The sequence below is a fragment of the Apis mellifera genome, linkage group LG14 (assembly GCF_003254395.2).
Source record: "Apis mellifera strain DH4 linkage group LG14, Amel_HAv3.1, whole genome shotgun sequence".
Taxonomy (NCBI): Eukaryota; Metazoa; Arthropoda; class Insecta; order Hymenoptera; family Apidae; genus Apis; species Apis mellifera.
The window spans coordinates 7,596,613-7,615,063 of record NC_037651.1 but is presented as its reverse complement, the minus strand read 5'-3'; the positions used below and the strand labels follow the sequence as shown (position 1 = coordinate 7,615,063).

Here is an 18,451-nt window from a genome sequence, read left to right as displayed (position 1 = left end):
CTTTTTTTATAGGTAGGCAAATAATATCATTTGCATAAATGATATTATCATAATCAATTTTTGCATAAATAGAAAGTAAAAATATAACTCCTATGTAGGTAGGAATTTGAATTCATCATCAATTGGAAATAAGTAGAATCTCCATACAATTTTTAACTTTTTCTATAAGTAATACCATTAATTTTTCCATAAATAAAAATTAAGAATATGTAGGTAGGAATTTGAATTCATCATCAATTGGAAATAAGTAGAGTTCCCATACAATTTTTAACTTTTTTTTATAGGTAAGCAAATAGTACTATTATTTTCCAAAAGATGAAAGTTAAAAATTTAGCTTTATATAGGTAGAAATTCATTAATTGAGAATTAATTATAAATATTTCAAAAAATCTTACTAATTTTGTAATTTTATTATTTGTTTCAGAGATCGGATGCAATGAATATGAAATCGAATACGAATCGAAGAAAAATTGTGTATAATTTTATTTTTCCCTTTCCTTAGTTATATTATATATATATATATATATATAATATATTAAAATTTTTATAAGCTCCCTAAAAAAAAATTAAAAATTTTTATATAGAATGCTCCTATAGATTTTTATTAAGTAGGAAAATATGCAAAGTTTACAAATATTATATTCATATAATATATAATTTCCCTTTATTTCTCTAAATATTAAAATTTTTTTAGATGTACGTACTTAGGTAGGCTTTAGATACTTAAGATACGGAGATTAAAAAATTAAAATTAAATTAATAGTCAGAAAGGTAATTTTAAGTTTAATTAAATTTAAGAATTGATAGATTATTTTTAAGTAAAAATTTTGAAACATAAATAGATTTTAAAATAAGTTTAAATTGCTGCTTAAAGTAGAATGTATTAAGTAAATGCATGCATGGTAGTAGTAGTAGTAGTAGTAGTAATAGTAGTACTAATAATTATGGTGATGGTATTAATTAATGAAATATGTATAACTATGTATATGACATATTTTTTTTTGTTTTATATTTATTTGTTTTCTAATTATCAATATTTTATATCTTTATCACTATAATATGTCTTATATAGAGTTATATCCTCAATTTTAAAATATAATTTATTTTCAGGTTTAGTTTTTCGCGTCGGTTTTCTTTGAAAATTCTTTTGCTGTTTATTTTGCAAAATGTTAAAAAAAATGAACATTTTGCAAACATACATCAAAAGAAAGATTTATTATTGATATTAAATAAATTTTTGCGTTAAAGGAGGGTGGATGGGATCGTGGATAGGGTGGGTCTCTATTCGCAGCCTTCCTCCACGCGGTGAGACCTGGGCAATCATCATTATTTGGTATATAATTTATAATCGAATCACAAATATCTGTAATTCAATTATAAATTATAGCAAGTAATATGAGCTAATTGGCTGCAATCGCGATTTAGATATATAATTAAAAAATTCAAATTAATATTTTCTATTCAAATATAGAATATCTTATTTATATTGTAATTAATATATAATAGTTTAATTATATAATAGTTTATATTATATATATCAGTAGATTGATTTACCTGTCGAATGTAAGACTATCTTGTCCGAAATCACATCTGTTGCAACCACTGCATCTCGATGATAAATCAGTTTCTCGATCGGTATCATCGGAGCGAGTTTGATCTTTCCGATGATCGGTCACAATACTCCACGTTCTATGGATAAGGTAGAGAAGGTAAGGTGATTTGCTTCGTCGGCAAAGTTGCGATCTCGTGTTTCCCATTTTGTCAGCTATCGATATTCTTCAACTTAAGAATTTGTGTTTCAATTTTTCTTATGCAATTCTTATTCGCGATTATTAATATTATAATTTTTTTTTTATTACCGGAAAAATTTTGATAATCTTTACATAAAGTGAAACGTAGATGCACTAGATCTTCATTTATTTTCTACTTCATTATTTTCTAAAATTCTCTTGTTCTTCTACGTTCTTAATTTGGCTCGTTTAAACGTTAAAAAAAAATATTAACGATAACACTACATGCAAAATATTTTTTATAATTTTCTCTTCTCTCAAGAGTACTCTTTTCTTCTTATCGATTAGATATCTTGCTCGATACGCCCACATTTCTCGAACAATGAAGAATTTTTCTCGCACGATGTCTCGCCAACATCATCCTATTCCGGCATTATCTTTGTCTTTGCAAATGTATTCGTATTTGTGTAATTACGGCTGACTCTCTCGAAGGGTGTATTTTTATAAAATGGTTGCCTATGCTTGCACTTTTTTTTTTACCGACGAAAAGATTGAAATCCTTCCAAAGCGATTTTATTAACATATCTTTTCGTAGAGCAGATAAATTACCTCCTGACTTCAACGCAAGATCGTTTGAGCGATTTTTACGTTTTCATCTTATATTTGTACTAATCACCAGAAGTACGAGCAGGAGTTGATTATGTAATGTTAACGATGCACATCGACGTGCATCCACTCTCCAAGTACCCGTTGAATTTCAATTTTCATTCAATTAAGATTTCTTCCATTAAAACGAGAACCGCTCGATGCGAACACGTACAATTAAAGTCTCGTTACTGATACCGGTACACGTGTCCTTGCTACGTTTCCCGCGACATATTATCCTTGTGTCGTTAACGTGATTAGTGTCACTGTAGCCGGTGACTCGACTATTCCCACACTTGTTCATCGTGTACTGCCATCGTGTACGGCCCCTGTTGGCGCACTCGGTTGGAAAAGAACAAGTTCCTTCGAAACGCGTCCTGTCGCGACCATCCATTCATCTTCTTGTGTGGCACATTAGAGATCTTTCATCGTGCAAATTTTCTCGCAATATAACGGCGTCCCAATGTGAATTTCGAATGAATCACGCGCCGTGCCGCGCGAATCGAATCGACACCATCGTTTTATTGCTCCACACCAATTTGTCGCGATAAGAATCTAATGAACGCTCGGACGAATCAATGTGTTTATGTTCGAATGATAAACATTATGCTGGGCTGTGAAAAACAGAAATTGATTAATCGATGAATACGTGGACTGGAATGTTCATCCGCGAATTTTTACAAAAAGCCAATCAAACGATATGGATAAAGAACCTACTGATCCACTGACACGCGAAAAATCGTGGAAACCGTTATTACGTTACGTTACGAGTTCAAAACGAGGAGAAACATTTTTCTTCCGTTTAAGGCAATTTCTTGCACTCTTTCTTTCTTGAAACAGTTACTTGTAGCACTGCGCCAGATCTGTTTTCTCTTAAATCGTTTTCCAAAACTTCGACCGATCTCGTGTTTCTCGCGGATCCGAATATTCCTTTTTCGATCAAGTTTCAAAATAAATTCACGGTCTAACGATCACCTAGTGGTATGCTGGTCACAATGTCTGCCATTACAAACACAAACAATCCCGTTTAACCATAATATCTGCACAATTGAATCGCTCAAACGGTCTCGCATGAGATCCTCGCCGATGCGTGTCGCCGTTTTAATTGCACTGGATTTCTCTCCGCGGACATGGTGCAAAATTGTGGCAATTCGATTCGAAGATCGAGTGAAACTCGACGAGCAGAGTTCAGGGACCGTTCCGATAGCTTCCTGTCCGCACGATAGATTCACATTTCACTTTCTTCGATGTCCATGTCACGCGTCACTGGTGTCGACGTTTCTACAACGCTCAATGTTTTCAACAACGTTCGATCGCATTCCTCCTTTCACGAACCGAGCATCGACGAATTTATTCGGCCGCGCGCGATAATTGATCCCTAGGTTGGAAATCGGTCGATGTACGCGAACCCCATCGGTGTATCGAAAGGTCGATAAAAATACGTGCAGAGGAGAGGCTGGAGAGGCATTCACCGGGCGGGTTTCAACAGCCGACTGCCAACTCGTGAATGCCCCGAGGTGCACGTGTGAGCATCGCCTCTCTCCAACCAACCTCTTCTATATCCCGCCTCGCGGTCGCCACCGATGTCCAGAAGGATTCACGGATCGTGTGTGGGTCAAGCCACGACCTACGTCGCACCGGTGCACTCTAGGTCACGCCGAATACTAGCAAACGAAGGGGGGACGAGGGATCGATTCACTGGGTCAGTTTCCAAACCCCTTTTACTATAATGGAACGAACGATTTTTGAACAGAATTGTATTTTAAATTTAAAATTTTTTTTTTTTAAACTATTTAAATTGCTCTAAATAGGAATTTTGAATAGCTGTTTGAACACTACGTTTCGGTAACGTTCGTTATATTTTTTTAAACTGAGGTAATTAATGTGAAACCTTGAATATGGCGATAAAGAATATCTCGACTTCAATTTACATTAGAATGAGTTTTAAAAATTTTCATAATGAATTTTCATAATAACGATACGTATGAAATGTCATATTTTTTCGAATCGTGTACCTTCGATTTTGAAAGATTTTAAAATATGGAATCTAAGAAACCTTGAAATTATTATTCCTTGAGAAAAATGTTAAGAGCTTAACGTTGATTTTACGCAACTTTTACGCATTTACTTGATCGTATAATCTTGAATGGGTTAATAGACCAGATCGTGGGATCTCTTTGAATTACTCGATAGAAACGTCTCTGGATCTTGATAAAGATCGATACGCGTGTTAAGATCGAGATAAACGATAAAATCATAAATTATCGGTTGATTTTCGACCGTGACGCGAGTCAGGGCGACGAACTAATAATTTTCATTCCATTCGGAAAGGAATAAGATAAATGAGAAAGATGAAACACCGATCTCGTAACTCGTTTGCTCGTTGGATTCCGAGAGAAAGTAAATTGTTGTTCGTAAATTTGCCGAATGATTGGTAAAGGATTGCCGCGTTCATATATACTTAGTTTCCTCGATTTACAGGCATCGTCTTGATTGGCTGGCGCATCGAGGTAAAAGGTGAAATACCAAACCAAGTCTTCTTCTTGTTCGACCAACATTAATAAGACGGCTCGCAAAATAGATATTTCCTTGGCGCGTAATTCGCATCCTGCGAGCAAGTCGGATGGATTTTAACACAAGAGGAAGATTATTCTTTGCAGCGAATCTAACGAAAAAATTGCGAAACGCGTTTATCAGCTTTAGGAGATAAAATGAAGTCCGTTAGACCAGTTGTTTGATTTTACTATAATTCTCTAACGAAAGGTAATCAAATACCGGTATGGAATAGAATTCTCCAAGAAGCATGGTTTTCTTGACTGAAAATGCGACTGCACCGTAACAAGCACGCGAGAAGACCTCTTTGATCAACGAAGCAGGAAAACCTCGAAGAAAAACGTTATTTTCACTGAGAGATTTATTATTTTGTAGCAACCGTCTCATCAGCATTCTTCGCGATATCAGACGGCAGTAAACGGGATAAAATACGTAATTTAATTCGAGACGAGTGTTTCTTCTCTTTTATATTGTAAATTTGTATAACTTCATCTTTCATCGTCCACGTTAAAACGTGTGGTTCGATTTTAATCGAGACTTTTCAATCGATAATATAATCCCATTGGAACGGGTTGCAATAAGAAACGAAGAATAAGAAGAAACCGATAAAATTACGATAATTGCACTGACGTGTTACATAATTGGAGATTATAAAAAAGTTATCGAAATATGAAGTAACGTGGCGGACGAGGTTATTGACTATGGTCGTGGATCGAGTTTCGTATTTGTATTGACTAGTATTAATAGCGTATATCTCGTAGCGGGATTAACAGGTTCCGAGTTTTATTATATTCGAAATATACGGTAAAACGCAGACATAATAACGCTAACGTCGAAAAATTAATTTAGGAAGATAATATTATCTTCGGGTCGAATAGATGAAATGGAAGAACATGGCGCGTCTTGTTGGTCAAAATGGATTAGTCCGTTCAGTACACACACGATAAGTGATTGCGCTCGTATATCATTCGGTGAAAAGAAACCGTAGCCGCTTCCGGCTTCTTGTGCAATGTCGGGAACAAGAAAACGTTATGAATGTACTAATGAGATGAATCTCGCAATTATTATCGTATATAGCGATACAATTCATAAAGTTGCCAAATAGTAAACGCTTGTTTTCTTTCTTTCGTGCCTTATCATCCATCGTTTTTCCAACAATTATTCCAAATGTGATCCTAATTATAGATTAAAGCGGTCGGATTTTTCAACTCTGTTACATTGGTAACAAGGTGGAACCGGAGCTCCTGTTTATTTATATGATCCACTTAAGAATAATTTATAAATTTCAAACAGCTTCGTTCCTTCCTACTTCGATTGTATACAATGCGCGATCAGATTTACACGCAGACACGCTCACTATTTTTACGAGTACAATTTATCTCGGTTTATCTTTATCTTCGTTCTCTGTTTCTTGATTTCGTTCGAAATTTACTCAAGCGTAGAAATTTACTCAAGGCGAAACTTCATTTTCATCCCGTAACCATAATCGTAACCTTTGCGTATATTCGTATCGTGAATGAAAGCTCGTTCCTTTCACGCGAGGCAGTGACCTTTCCCGATGCGGAGAATCGTCTCCGTAGGAAGCGTAAAACATGGCTGCTGTTTAATCCGTGGGTCAGGATGGATCCAACGTGTACGGCGATTCTACTGGGTCAGATTCACGCTTGACCTGGGCTGAACGGATACTTGTAACCATGTATCAAGCGGCAAGAACATCGCCTCCTTCCGGATGCTTGCGCAATGTAGGGAACAAGGAAGCGGAGAAAGAAATGATAATTATTACGTAGGTAGCGGCGAATCGTGGTCGAGCGAGAAAATCATTCGAGCCGAAATTAAATCGAAGCTTTTGCTTTCGAATAATCGGGTGTGTGTATAGCCTCTACGTGTTAAGATGATGGAGGAATGGAAAAGGGGGGAGGCGGGGAGAAGGGGTCATCGTTGTTTTGCAACGTTCCCAGATGGGATCGATAGCCTTTCACGTCGATCGCTTCGCGCCACGATCGATTATAAATGTTTCGCCGTGGTTCATTTGTGGAGTCTACGCGAGTTTCTTCTCCACGATTTACCTTGAACGTTTTCAAAATTATCACGTGATGAATATCGTGAATAAGAATCCAAAGATTACAAGGTTTTATACCGGAAGCATAGTGAATCGGCACCATAAAAAGATATTGTTCGAAAATTATAGTGAAACGGGGAAAGGTTTAGCTGAATGGGCGTTCCTGGCGAGCTTACGTAAAATGAAGATACGATTCCGCTTGAAGAGCGTATGTGCAAAAAAGGATACGTAAACCGTACTATATAATATCTATAATACCCGTGTGATCGTGGTTTGGCGCAGCATATATGTATGTAGACAGCATATGGGGAGATCGTGGTTGAGAATTACGTAAGCTTCCATGAGAGAAAGAGCTGTCCGCTAGAAAGCATGTCAATGCAGCGATCAAACTGTTTTTATATAGTTTTCTAATATCTTGTCTTGTTCCGTGTAATTCATTTTCCGTCACGCTTCGATTCACGAAGTCGGAATAAAATGTGATTTTCGTTCGATAAAATGTCGATACGGGATATAAAATTATTCGAAAAAACCGATCGAAAATATAAATTTTCCACCTTTGTTGTTCGACCTAGATTTTCTTTTTACCAGAATGTAAGGAAGAAAAGAGAACGCGGTGAATGTGTTGCCCTTCGCCGAAGGCAGCGAATTAAACAGAGTTAAAAAGTTGACGGAGCAGGATCACCGTTAAGTGGAACAACAACAAGGTGTCGCCCAGTAAATCGCTTTGCCGACTAACCTATAAATTTCGCATACATTTATTCGAATTTTCATAAACGAACGGTATCACTTTGTCGTTATCGACTTATGCGCGATGAAGATATTAATAATTCCAATATCCAAGTATGTTAAACTTTCGTGAAGATATTAAATAAACTTTACTTGATACTCTTTAATAGATACGTGAATCACGTCATGACTTTTTTAATATTTTTACATTTTTTTTTTTTTTATTATAACTAACGAGGATTGATTATTATTCAAAAATACGTAAATGTACTATCGAAAGACGTAAATAAAGTAATTAGAGAAGACTATTATTCAAAAAAGAGACGGGTAATTTTCATATTTTAAAAAAAAACTTTTCACGTCAATTCTTTTAACCTCCGTAAAATTCTAAATAGATCTAGAAAAAGATAGATAAAAAGAAATAAGAAAGAAAAAAATTAGTAAGTTAATTGTTTTACGTTGAAACTATATAACCCAGTATTAAGAAATATAAAGATAATTAATGTATAATTAAAACATTAGACATAAATTTAATCGTATCGAATGTTCGATCTCCGATATCTTTCCTCGAACGTCGAAGTTCAAGTTGAGAAGAATACAGTAGCAAGAGATCGAATAACGCTCGAATAACGTAGTGATTGAAGATGGTATCGCTGGAGAGAGGTGATAAAACACGTTTTCCCAATAAGTACCGACAGATGCAATTACGGTTATCTACAGTTAAGGTCAGAGAAAAAAGGAGTTCGGGTCTCGACGGTCTAGTTTGCTTTGTTGGATCGAATGCACGAATGTATCTCTGAACTCGTTCGCTTAGAAAGACTTATCTGGTATATACGGCATTAATGGTCGAGCCTACGCCCATCTTAGACGGTATTATATACCGTTATATTATTTATAACGAGGAAACATATTTTGCCTACGCTTATGCGCCTTCCTCTATAGCTACATTTTTCACGCTTCCTTCGTTTGCTATAACGATACGATCATGTTTTCATTTGAGTGTTAATTAGAGCTGGGATTCAGTTGATTCGAAATTATTATAACGCAAAATAAATGGTTGTACCGATTAATTTATCAAGTTGTAACTCGTTAAATATTTTTGAATGCTCCCGCCGCTTAATTGTAGAAATTCATTTTATCGACATCCATCAAAATGCTTTTTTGTTGTATATGCTTCATTTTATACATAAGTTTCCGATCAATTTTCTTATTATTCTTATTTTACAATTAAAAAACAAAATTAAACATGGGTTAAGATCTTCTGTTCTTTTATCAAAGATATCTTTATGTTATGTTTTTCTATTTCTATAATTATATAGATCGTGTTTCCGTTTTCAATCTTCTAATTTCTTCATCTTGTGCGTTCAGTTTTATTATTTATTTTTTATTGTAATCGTTATGATTGAACTTGTTTATTATACCAATTAGTGTTTGCATCAAAGTTTGCAATGCACGTATGCACGAATAGAAAAAGAAAATCCGAAACAAACATCGTAGATAATTTTTTACTTTTCAACTTCGTTACTGATTGGAATTAAGTTCGATAGTTCATAACGTTCGCTGTAAGATGGCTCTAACCGCGTTCAGAGAGCTGTATGTGTTGGGCTTTTCAGCTGATGGTTTGTATGTGGTCAAGATGGCTTCCGCGGAACAAGTCGGTCTGAACAAAACTTGGGAATTATCGCTTTACGAACTTCATCGTACCCCTCAGGATGCAATTACTGACAATACAGAGATTGCGGTCAGCCCGCGAAGTTTACACAGTGAACTTATGTGTCCGATTTGTTTGGATATGCTTAAAAAAACTATGACTACCAAAGAGTGCTTACATCGGTTCTGTTCCGATTGTATCATCACAGCACTTAGGAGCGGTAATAAGGTATGTGCTTCTTCTAAAATTATTCTGATAATAATTAGTTATTACGTACTTTCATGGCACAGTGTTTCGAGAAGTTTCTTAATCCATTAAAAATCAGTTGCTGACACTTGGTCAGTATCCTGTCATTGTTTCTTTTTTCATTTTGCTATATATCATACTTTTGCATAAACATAACTTCGTATTTTTGCATATAAATTTCGATAATAATTTTAAGAGTCAAAGTTTAAAGTAATTTCTTGTAAAAGAACAAAATACGATTGTAGTTATATTTGGTTCTGTCAGATACTATAATTTTAGCGCGCTTTTTGAAATCCACCGTAAATGATGTTCTATGTTGCTTCGTAATGTTTTTTTTTATCATTTCTATAATCTGAGTTAAAGAAATTGAATATTATAATAATTATTGATAGATTTAGATTTACTTTTTATCCAGTGTTGAAATGAATTTGTATTCTTGGCTATGTGAGTGTTGATAAATTATTATTTTAAAGTATTTAATGAATATATATTTGTTCATATGTTTGATCTTTACATGTGAATTTTTTTGTGATAGTGATTTGGTGGATTTTATCGTGGATTTTATAATTATCATTGAGTTCAAGTACGAATAGAGGTTAGAATAGTTTTGAAAAATATGTAAATCATCAAAAATTCTGTTCGTAGGAATGCCCAACATGCAGAAAAAAATTGGTCTCTAAAAGATCTTTAAGACCAGATCCTAATTTTGATCTATTGATTTCCAAGATATATCCTAGCCGTGATGAATATGAGGCACATCAAGAGAGAGTATTGGCAAAATTGAACAAGTCACATTCACAGGCTGCATTGGTAAATTCTATTACAGAGGGAATCAAATTACAAAGTCAAAATCGTTCTCAGAGATCCAGAAAAAATGCCAATGAATCAGAGAATGCTAGTAACGCAACATCTTACAATAATTCTCAAAATGCCAGTGCACCGGCTACACCAAATGCTACGAATGCTGCAAATCAAAGCGATTCTTCTCAAAGTACCACAGGACCTTTAAATAATAGTAGTGGAGGTAACTTAAAAAATTTTATTGATTTTATTGATTATTTTATTAACTTTATTGTATCTGTTAATGAATAAATTTAACGGATGGATTTTATAAGAGTAAAATAATCAATTTCAGGTACAACTTCTAGGAATTCTACCACACCATCGCCAAATCCTGCAAATCAAATTCCAAAACCACCAAAACGACAGAAAAGTTTACAAAATTCTGAAAATGATTCGTCTAGTGCAGAAGCTGAAACTGGTGGTGGTGATTCTATGGTAGATACAGAGGGTGAAGGTCCTAGTGAACCTTTAATGTTAAACGAGATTGAACTTGTTTTTAAACCACATCCCACGGAAATGGCCGGGGATAATTCACTTATAAAAGCGTTGAAAGAAAATAGTATTCGATATATAAAAACAACAGCTAACGCGACAGGTGAATGTTTTACATAATTGTAAATTTAAGTGGAATATCCAAAGTAATATACGATAATAATTGTTAATTTTTATAGTTGATCATCTGAGCAAGTACCTGGCTATGCGACTAACATTGGATCTGGATACAGAATTATCAGAATCAGACAGGCTACTCAATTTTTGTATTTATATAGCACCTTCTCCTGGTCAATTAGTAGTTTTAAGCGGATCTCAAACTTTAAGACAAGTCAATGATAAATTCTGGCGCGTAAATCGACCCCTGGAAATGTATTATTCGTGGAAAAAGACCTAGGGAAGGCCTCGGAAATATCAGTCTGATGGGAGCTAGTCGCGTTAAGCTCCAAAAAATATATAAAAAAATATAAAAAAATTTTTATTATGTGGAGTACAGAAACGCGCATTGTTATATCAAGATAGACCGATATATTTTACTGTACTTCAATAGCCTTGGATTATGTTCAAGGATCGAGAAAGATAGAAAAGAGGAAGTTCCTCGTACTAGTGGACAGTGGTGCAATTTTTCTCTTCACGGGAGTGGTTGCTCGTTTGTTTTCTCTGAAGAGGGCAGTAGAAGAACGAATAGATTTTTAATTGAAGCTTTGTACAGCGATTTATTCTAAATGCAACAGAGTTCAATCTCGGGTACAAACTGCCATTCACCAGATTGTATTGGATCATGAATAGATCAAGGGATTTTTGTGTCTACAAACCGTGAACAGCATATAATATTATCAAACTATATCCTTTTTTCACAGGTGTAAGTTAATCCGGTGCGCCCAGTTACGATACTTCAAGTTTATGGCCTCGATGGTTAAATAACTTATTCAAAAAAATAAGTCTTCGATTCCTTGTGGACCATTCTGTACAGATTCACAAAAAAAAAAAAAAAGAAAAAAAAAATAAAGCAATGTATATATACTATACTTTTTTGTTAAAAAGAGTATTTCTATAATCGAAGAAGAAAAATTCCCTTATAACTAAACTCGAAAATTTTCCTTTCTCTCATTTTTTTAATGTTCGAATATCATTGATTTTTCCTTATTTTTTTCAAAGTATTTTTTGATCACAAAAATCTACTTTTCGATCACGTTAAATGTACATGAAAAGCGTCTTTGGCTTAGTAGACGGAATAATCGATAAGTGCCGACCCCATCCTGCGCCCTCTTGCATTTCCACTGAACCGAAAACAATGCGAACACTCCAAGTCGGGTAATGCCACCCTCTTTACTAAACGGGAAACCACGTCGTTCGTTGGCCTTATGATATCGAATTCCATTCTTTTTGTATTAACTATAATTCCATCATTAGTCATCTCTTTCTTTTCATCCAACGAAAACATAAATAATATTTAATTTTTGAAATAAATTGACTTATTCCATTTTTTTTTTTTTTTTTGACGGATATTTACAAGATCGACTAATGAATATTTATTGGCATTGTAATGTTGCATAAGAAAATATGTTAGAATAAAAAAAAAAATCAGAATAGGCGGAAATGAAGTACATGGAATATCCGGTAATTCGTCACCTAATACAAGTTTCTCGTCTTTTTTCAAAATCTTTTCATCATTAATTAATGAATTCATGACAGAATTAGATCCATTGTAATTTTGTATACATATAATTACAGGATGCGCAACCGAATAATAATGAAGGCTTCTAATTAACGTAAATAAATCAAGATGGATTCTCCGAATCGCGATATATACCTCGTAATAAATAGAATGGTTAATAGAGAAATACTAATTAGTCTATTTCTGCATAGAAAAATCTGAATACTCGTAACGAGGAACAACATTACAAAACCTCTTCTGATCGAATCAACCGAAAGTTCTCTTTTATATCCTAATTGCATTTCTTAATAAGTATACAGGAAATTCTATTTCTGCAATTAATATTTAATTGTTTATTTTTCAGATGTTCGTTAAAACCGCTTCAGTGCTGATGCGGCAAAGTTGGTGTTTTCGGTTTCTCATTCAAAGAAATTTCACTGCTTTCCTTCGAATCTGTGTCCTTCGCCTCGGTAAGAGAAGACGATTTATTCGATAACAAGTGCATCGACGATTTTCTTCTCTTCAATATATCGTTAATGTCGTCATCATTTTCACCACATTCCATTTGCTCATCTTCGCTCCATTCTTCCAACGAACTTTTCTCCGGAGATTCATCCTCGAAGACATTTCTCGCTTTTCCTTCCATGTTATCAAGTTTCTCTTTTAAAAGTTTGTAAATCTCGTCCGAAGCGAATCTAAAAATTCATCAGTCCATTAGAGGGATTAGAGGATCCTACAGGGATTTCTCAGTTCGATCTTATTATTTGTTATCCGGCCGATGGATGTCCGCGTTATTCATTTTTAATGGAGAAATTCTCTCATTATCGCGCTCTCCAGAGTCTATCCCATTTTCCAGTAACGCGTGCAATCCCTCTGGTAACAGGAATAGATCGAATGACGTAACCAAATGAAGGAATACTAACGGTATTTTATAAGGTTCCTTGTACCAGAGCGGGAATCCCGTGGGATTGTATCTCCCGTCTGGAATCGAATTCTCGGTTGGCAGAGAATGCAGTTTGAAATGCGCCGGTTCGACCGTCTCCTCCAATAAGGCTGACACTTGTCGCGCGTAGTCCTCCGTACCAGCTGTTCGTTCCAGTCTGGGAATTAATTGGAATACGATTTCCTTATGCTTCCCTTTATCCGACATACACAACTGTTCATCGGTATCCAGACACTTTGCTCGATTTGAAGAAAAAGTATATTTCTTTATCGTAGTGCAATATTTTTATATTCAATCATTGCACTGGAAACAAGTGTTCTATTTATACGAAAAATTTTAATTTCAATTTTTTTTTTTTTTTTGGTTCATACATAAACAAGATTTCAATTTTAATTAATGAATCTAAAGAATCTTAGAAGAAATAACAGTTATTATTTTCTTAAGAAATCAGCAGACTATGAATTTGAAGTATTTATTAACATATTTATCACAATTATATGCACTATTCGACTGATATATTTATCAGTTTTGAATATTATCGGTATATTAATTAACATGAACAATTCATAACTATTTATAAGCATCTTCTTTATATTAATAAGAGATTAAAAATTTTTCGAAATTATAATAAATTATTTCTGTCAAGTTTAATAAGTATGAAATTCAATTTTCTCGTTCCATATTACTTTGAAATTAATTTTATCTCCTTGTAATAATCGTAAAGAAAAAGAAAAAAAAGTAAGAATTATAAGCAAAAAAATTATTGGGTCAATGAACAAATCCAGTTATTCGAATTGCATTCTGTCAAAAATAATGAAGTGTCTGGATACCTTTAAACGACAATATATTTCAAATATTCAATTCGTTTACTTTTGGACCATTTGCCTAGTGAATTCCAATCTCGGTATCGATTTGTACGATAAATTAATGGAATCCATGGAATTCTTCGCTTTGGTCGTTCGTGGTTTGTTCATGTTTCCTTCGACACCATAAAAACTTCCAAAGTGTACCGCCGTGTCATTAGGAAGATTCGACATCAATCTCACATCCTTGGAAGCTTTCTTCTTCTCGGTCTCCTTCGATTCCTTCGATTCCTTCGATTCCTTCAATTCCTTTTCCTTAATTTCCTTGGATTCCTTGTTCCCATTGTTCGACGATACTTTCAAAGAGTCGGATTTTTGCTCCCTCCCTACGTACCTTGGAAAAGATAATGATTGCGTGTTAAAATAACGACGGTTCGATGTACAAGAAGATGTCGTTACGCCGGATGCGTGCTCGCGTGTTCTTCACGGACTCGTTTGTCCGTCGTTACGTTCGTTGAGTGCCTCTTACTTTTCTCGAATCGTTTACAAGTTGGTCTTAACCCACTTACGCTCGAAATTATACTCGTGGTATATGATATATTTAAATAAATCCGAGCTGTACGATCAAGCTTGCTTTTATATCAAACATGGGTAAGGGATATATAAAAGGGTAAGGGAAGAAAAAAATATACGAAACGTGGTGATTATTTAGCACGGGTAATACAGGTTTCGTAATAAGCGTGACGATGGAGGACGAGTACCACGAAATCGTATCCAACAAGTGTCATTTTTTTCTCCGCGTTGAACGGTAATTTTGTGCAATTAACGTGGAAGATGAGAGACGAGAGACAAATAGAAGTTTTACGGCAGGAATGAGTTGAAACAAACCTGAAAGTACGTCGCGAGTACGTACTTCTAATCTAGCACTACCGTTTGATCCATCCGCGATTGACATACGTACCGTTACGGGAACATTCATTTCCGTTACGTTGGTCGGTGAAACGCACGAGTTAACCAAGTATATTGGTTAATTCATCGTGACAAGCAATTTGCGAGAAATTATAGCGAATGGAGAGGAACACATGGACCGTTGATCGAATAATTAAAGAGAAAGAATTTTGCAAGAATCTCGATAACCGTTTTGGCGACATTTCTCTCGAATTGCATGAATTATTCATCGTACGAAAGAATTACGAATCGCGTATATAAGATATATAAGCTGGCTGCGTACAAATTTATAATTTCCCGATGCGCAGTCAATTTTGTGCGTGATGAATTTAAGATGAATCGTGCGATAGTGTGACGACGGTAAGAAAAATCGATGTCAGCTGCTAGAATTCCCATTCGGGGATCTTCACGCTTCTTCTGCCATTCACGGTAATTTAACTCGATTGAATGCAGGATAAACATTTGAAAAGTTTGTCAAATGGTTTCGAAAGTATATATTCGATGCAAGCCTCAAGTAATTTGCAAATGCGTCATCGCATCTGTTTTTTCGAAAGATAAATTAGTACAGATACAAATATGTGCTAATTAGAATGATAAAAAGTTTAACGCGTAACAAGAAGAAAATCGATTCTCCAACGTAAAATATTTTCATTTAAAAGGATAAAATTGGAAGGAAATGATTTTTACGCGATTAATTCGAAATTTTGTTATCCAGTTTAATTCCGATTTTTATATAAATTTTGTTACTCACTTTTGAAACTTGTCGATCAAAGAGGGTGACACGTATAGGTTACTGGAAGCTGTGGATTTTTTTCGACGCTTAGGAACCTCTTTCGTCGGTTTCACTTGAGATTTAAGATACGACGACATATCGATACGATATATTTTCCTTCGATGAATTTATTTCATTAGCCAATATTATTACCGTTACTAGTGAAATTTCCCGAACATTGACATTTCCTTGTTTCTGATACACGTCATCATTGTACAAATCAACTCTCGTTCGAGGTAATAATATTTCCAATAGAGAAGCTTCTCGAGGGAGAGGGGGGATACGAAGTCATGGTTACGAGATTAATCCCGGGAAAAACACGTAGCAGGAACGTTTTAACGGAATTAGATTGGTAGGTGGTACGTTGCAATCGTTTTAATGGGAGCTACTTCGATAAGGGGGTTATTTTATTTCCACGTCACAAACACCCGTGTACCCGTGACCGCAATTAACCAGAGAGAACAATCTCGAATCAGATTAACGATCGATATCGAAGAATCGTAATTTTATCCTGAATTACGAGTTAAAATAGGTAATCTAAGAAGAAGATATTATCGCGAGAGTACAGACGTATCTTTTTGCCGTTCCGAATATACATATATATTCTCGATTCTTTTTTGTCCTCTCCGTCTAATTTATACTCGACTCTTCTTCAACCCGGTTTTTTTTCCAGCCGTATCGTAACAAATTATCCGTGAAAAAGAAAGCGAGGGAGTAAGAGGAGGAGGAGGAGAGAGGATCGTATAGGGGCAAATATGTTAATAAGTGTTTCTTTGCGGTTGGGAGCACGCGTCGCTCGGATTCTCGAGACAAAAAGACAGGAGGCGAGATCGTAAAGCACGTTGTCTCGTTTTTATGACGCGTCGAGAAAGCGGCATGGAACGGCGGTTGGTCAGTCTACTAACGAGGGAGGGGAAAGAAAAGAGGCGACGAGGGTGCGGAGAATGGAACGGTTGGACGGAAACCTCGTGTTGCGCGGAGTCGAATGTATCGTGGTTTAAAAAAAAAAAAAAAAAGAAAAAAGAAAAAAGAGGGGATAGAAACGGGCCCGCTTATTTACGATCGAAAAGAGCGAAGGCACCGGGCTCGATTTCGTGCACGGCGCGAGAAAAGGGAGCAAAACCGCGTCGTCGCCGCGCGATGCATATCTTATGCACGTGCCCATTGGTCCTGACTCAGCTACAAAATTATTTACTGCCGACTGCATCGAGAAATGCTAAATATTTCAAGGGTTCAAAAGGCCTTGCACGAGAGCCCCCTCTCCCTCCTATTACGTAGGTTTTTTTCCCCCTTCCCCTCTGTTTTCTTGGCTTTGAGATTTCGCCAGAAACAGAATCGAGTTCGATCGTGATTCCTTAGAAGATTAGTATTTCTTATTGTTGATTCAGGCGAATGAATAACGTGTTTCACGTGGAAACAGCTATCGTAACTGTTTTTCCTTCGAAGATAAAGCCGAGTTCGAATGGGTAGAGACGAGATTTCTTTATGTGTTATTTTGTTGATTTGAAATATCCTTTAAATTTTCTACGCCTGTTCTATTAGTCAAGTTATTTGACTTGTCACGTTCCTTGAATCGAAGTAATTTGAAACATTTTGCCAGTGCGAATCTGTTGCTTTGCTTTATTTGAATGCAATAACAGTTACCGGGTAATTTAACGTTATTTCCAACTTATTCATAATGGTTCTTTAAAGCAAGTTTGACGTTTACGTTTCAATATTAAGAAAATTATATTTACATTTTTATACCGTATAGCTGTTAAGCTAATTTAACAAAATTCCAGATACATCGAAGAAATGTTTTTCAGTCGATTCCAATCATTATTTTTCTAACTAATTTTTTTTTTTTTTTTAGGTGTCCGTTGCTCGAGTTCCTAACTAAATGATCGAGTATAAATTTACTGGCATGTTTCGTGGCCTCATTTTTCATATCTTTCCTATCGTTACGTAAAACGACGTCTACGACCGCGTGGAAGAATTGGATTTACACATAAAGGGCGTGTTTGCATAAAAGATATCGTCGTACGTAACATGGTCGTTATTTCCTGTTATCATGTCGGCAAGCGTCTAATCGCTTTGGCGCCGCCTGCAACCCAACTGGTCTTGAATATACATGGGCGTAAAAAATTGCTTAGACAACGGATTAATCGATAAATCTCTTTTCAACGTTTTAAAAAATGTCAGTCTCTCGGAAGATTGGAACTGGATAGGTCCTTTGATCGGGATGGAATTCCTTGGTCGAACCACTCCTAGTAACGCGATGAAAAAGAAATGATACCCGATACCCGATTGGATCCGCGATCTCCCTTTGAATTCATTCGTCGAAAAAGTATAAGTAGTATTCGTTTTTTTATCCAACTTTAATTAAATCTTCTCCTCGTGTTTT

The 18,451-nt window shown here is 35.4% G+C and overlaps 3 protein-coding genes across 3 annotated transcripts in view; 1 reads left to right on the top strand and 2 right to left on the bottom strand.

The window, feature by feature from the left end:
• Positions 1–4,257, bottom strand: part of LOC410506 — a 49,565-nt gene extending 45,308 nt beyond the window's left edge. Inside the window, exon 1 of the mRNA XM_393985.6 lies at positions 1,555–4,257. Coding sequence (XP_393985.4) covers positions 1,555–1,757 — 203 coding nt within the window. The 5' untranslated portion in view covers positions 1,758–4,257. The remainder of the gene's footprint in view (positions 1–1,554) is intronic.
• A 1,167-nt stretch (positions 4,258–5,424) lies between these two features.
• Positions 5,425–11,939, top strand: LOC410505 (E3 ubiquitin-protein ligase RING1). The gene is made up of 4 exons (XM_393984.6): positions 5,425–9,592; positions 10,256–10,634; positions 10,746–11,048; positions 11,125–11,939. Exons 1-4 carry the CDS (start codon positions 9,281–9,283, stop codon positions 11,340–11,342), a joined length of 1,212 nt encoding a protein of 403 aa, XP_393984.2. The 5' UTR covers positions 5,425–9,280; the 3' UTR covers positions 11,343–11,939.
• A 987-nt stretch (positions 11,940–12,926) lies between these two features.
• LOC726275 lies at positions 12,927–17,905 on the bottom strand. The gene is made up of 4 exons (XM_006562956.3): positions 15,580–17,905; positions 14,416–14,742; positions 13,526–13,702; positions 12,927–13,297 (listed from the first exon to the last, which is right to left on the bottom strand). The coding sequence occupies exons 1-4, from the start codon at positions 15,756–15,758 to the stop codon at positions 12,985–12,987; spliced, it is 996 nt and encodes a 331-aa protein (XP_006563019.1). The 5' UTR covers positions 15,759–17,905; the 3' UTR covers positions 12,927–12,984.
• Positions 17,906–18,451: the final 546 nt, after the last annotated feature.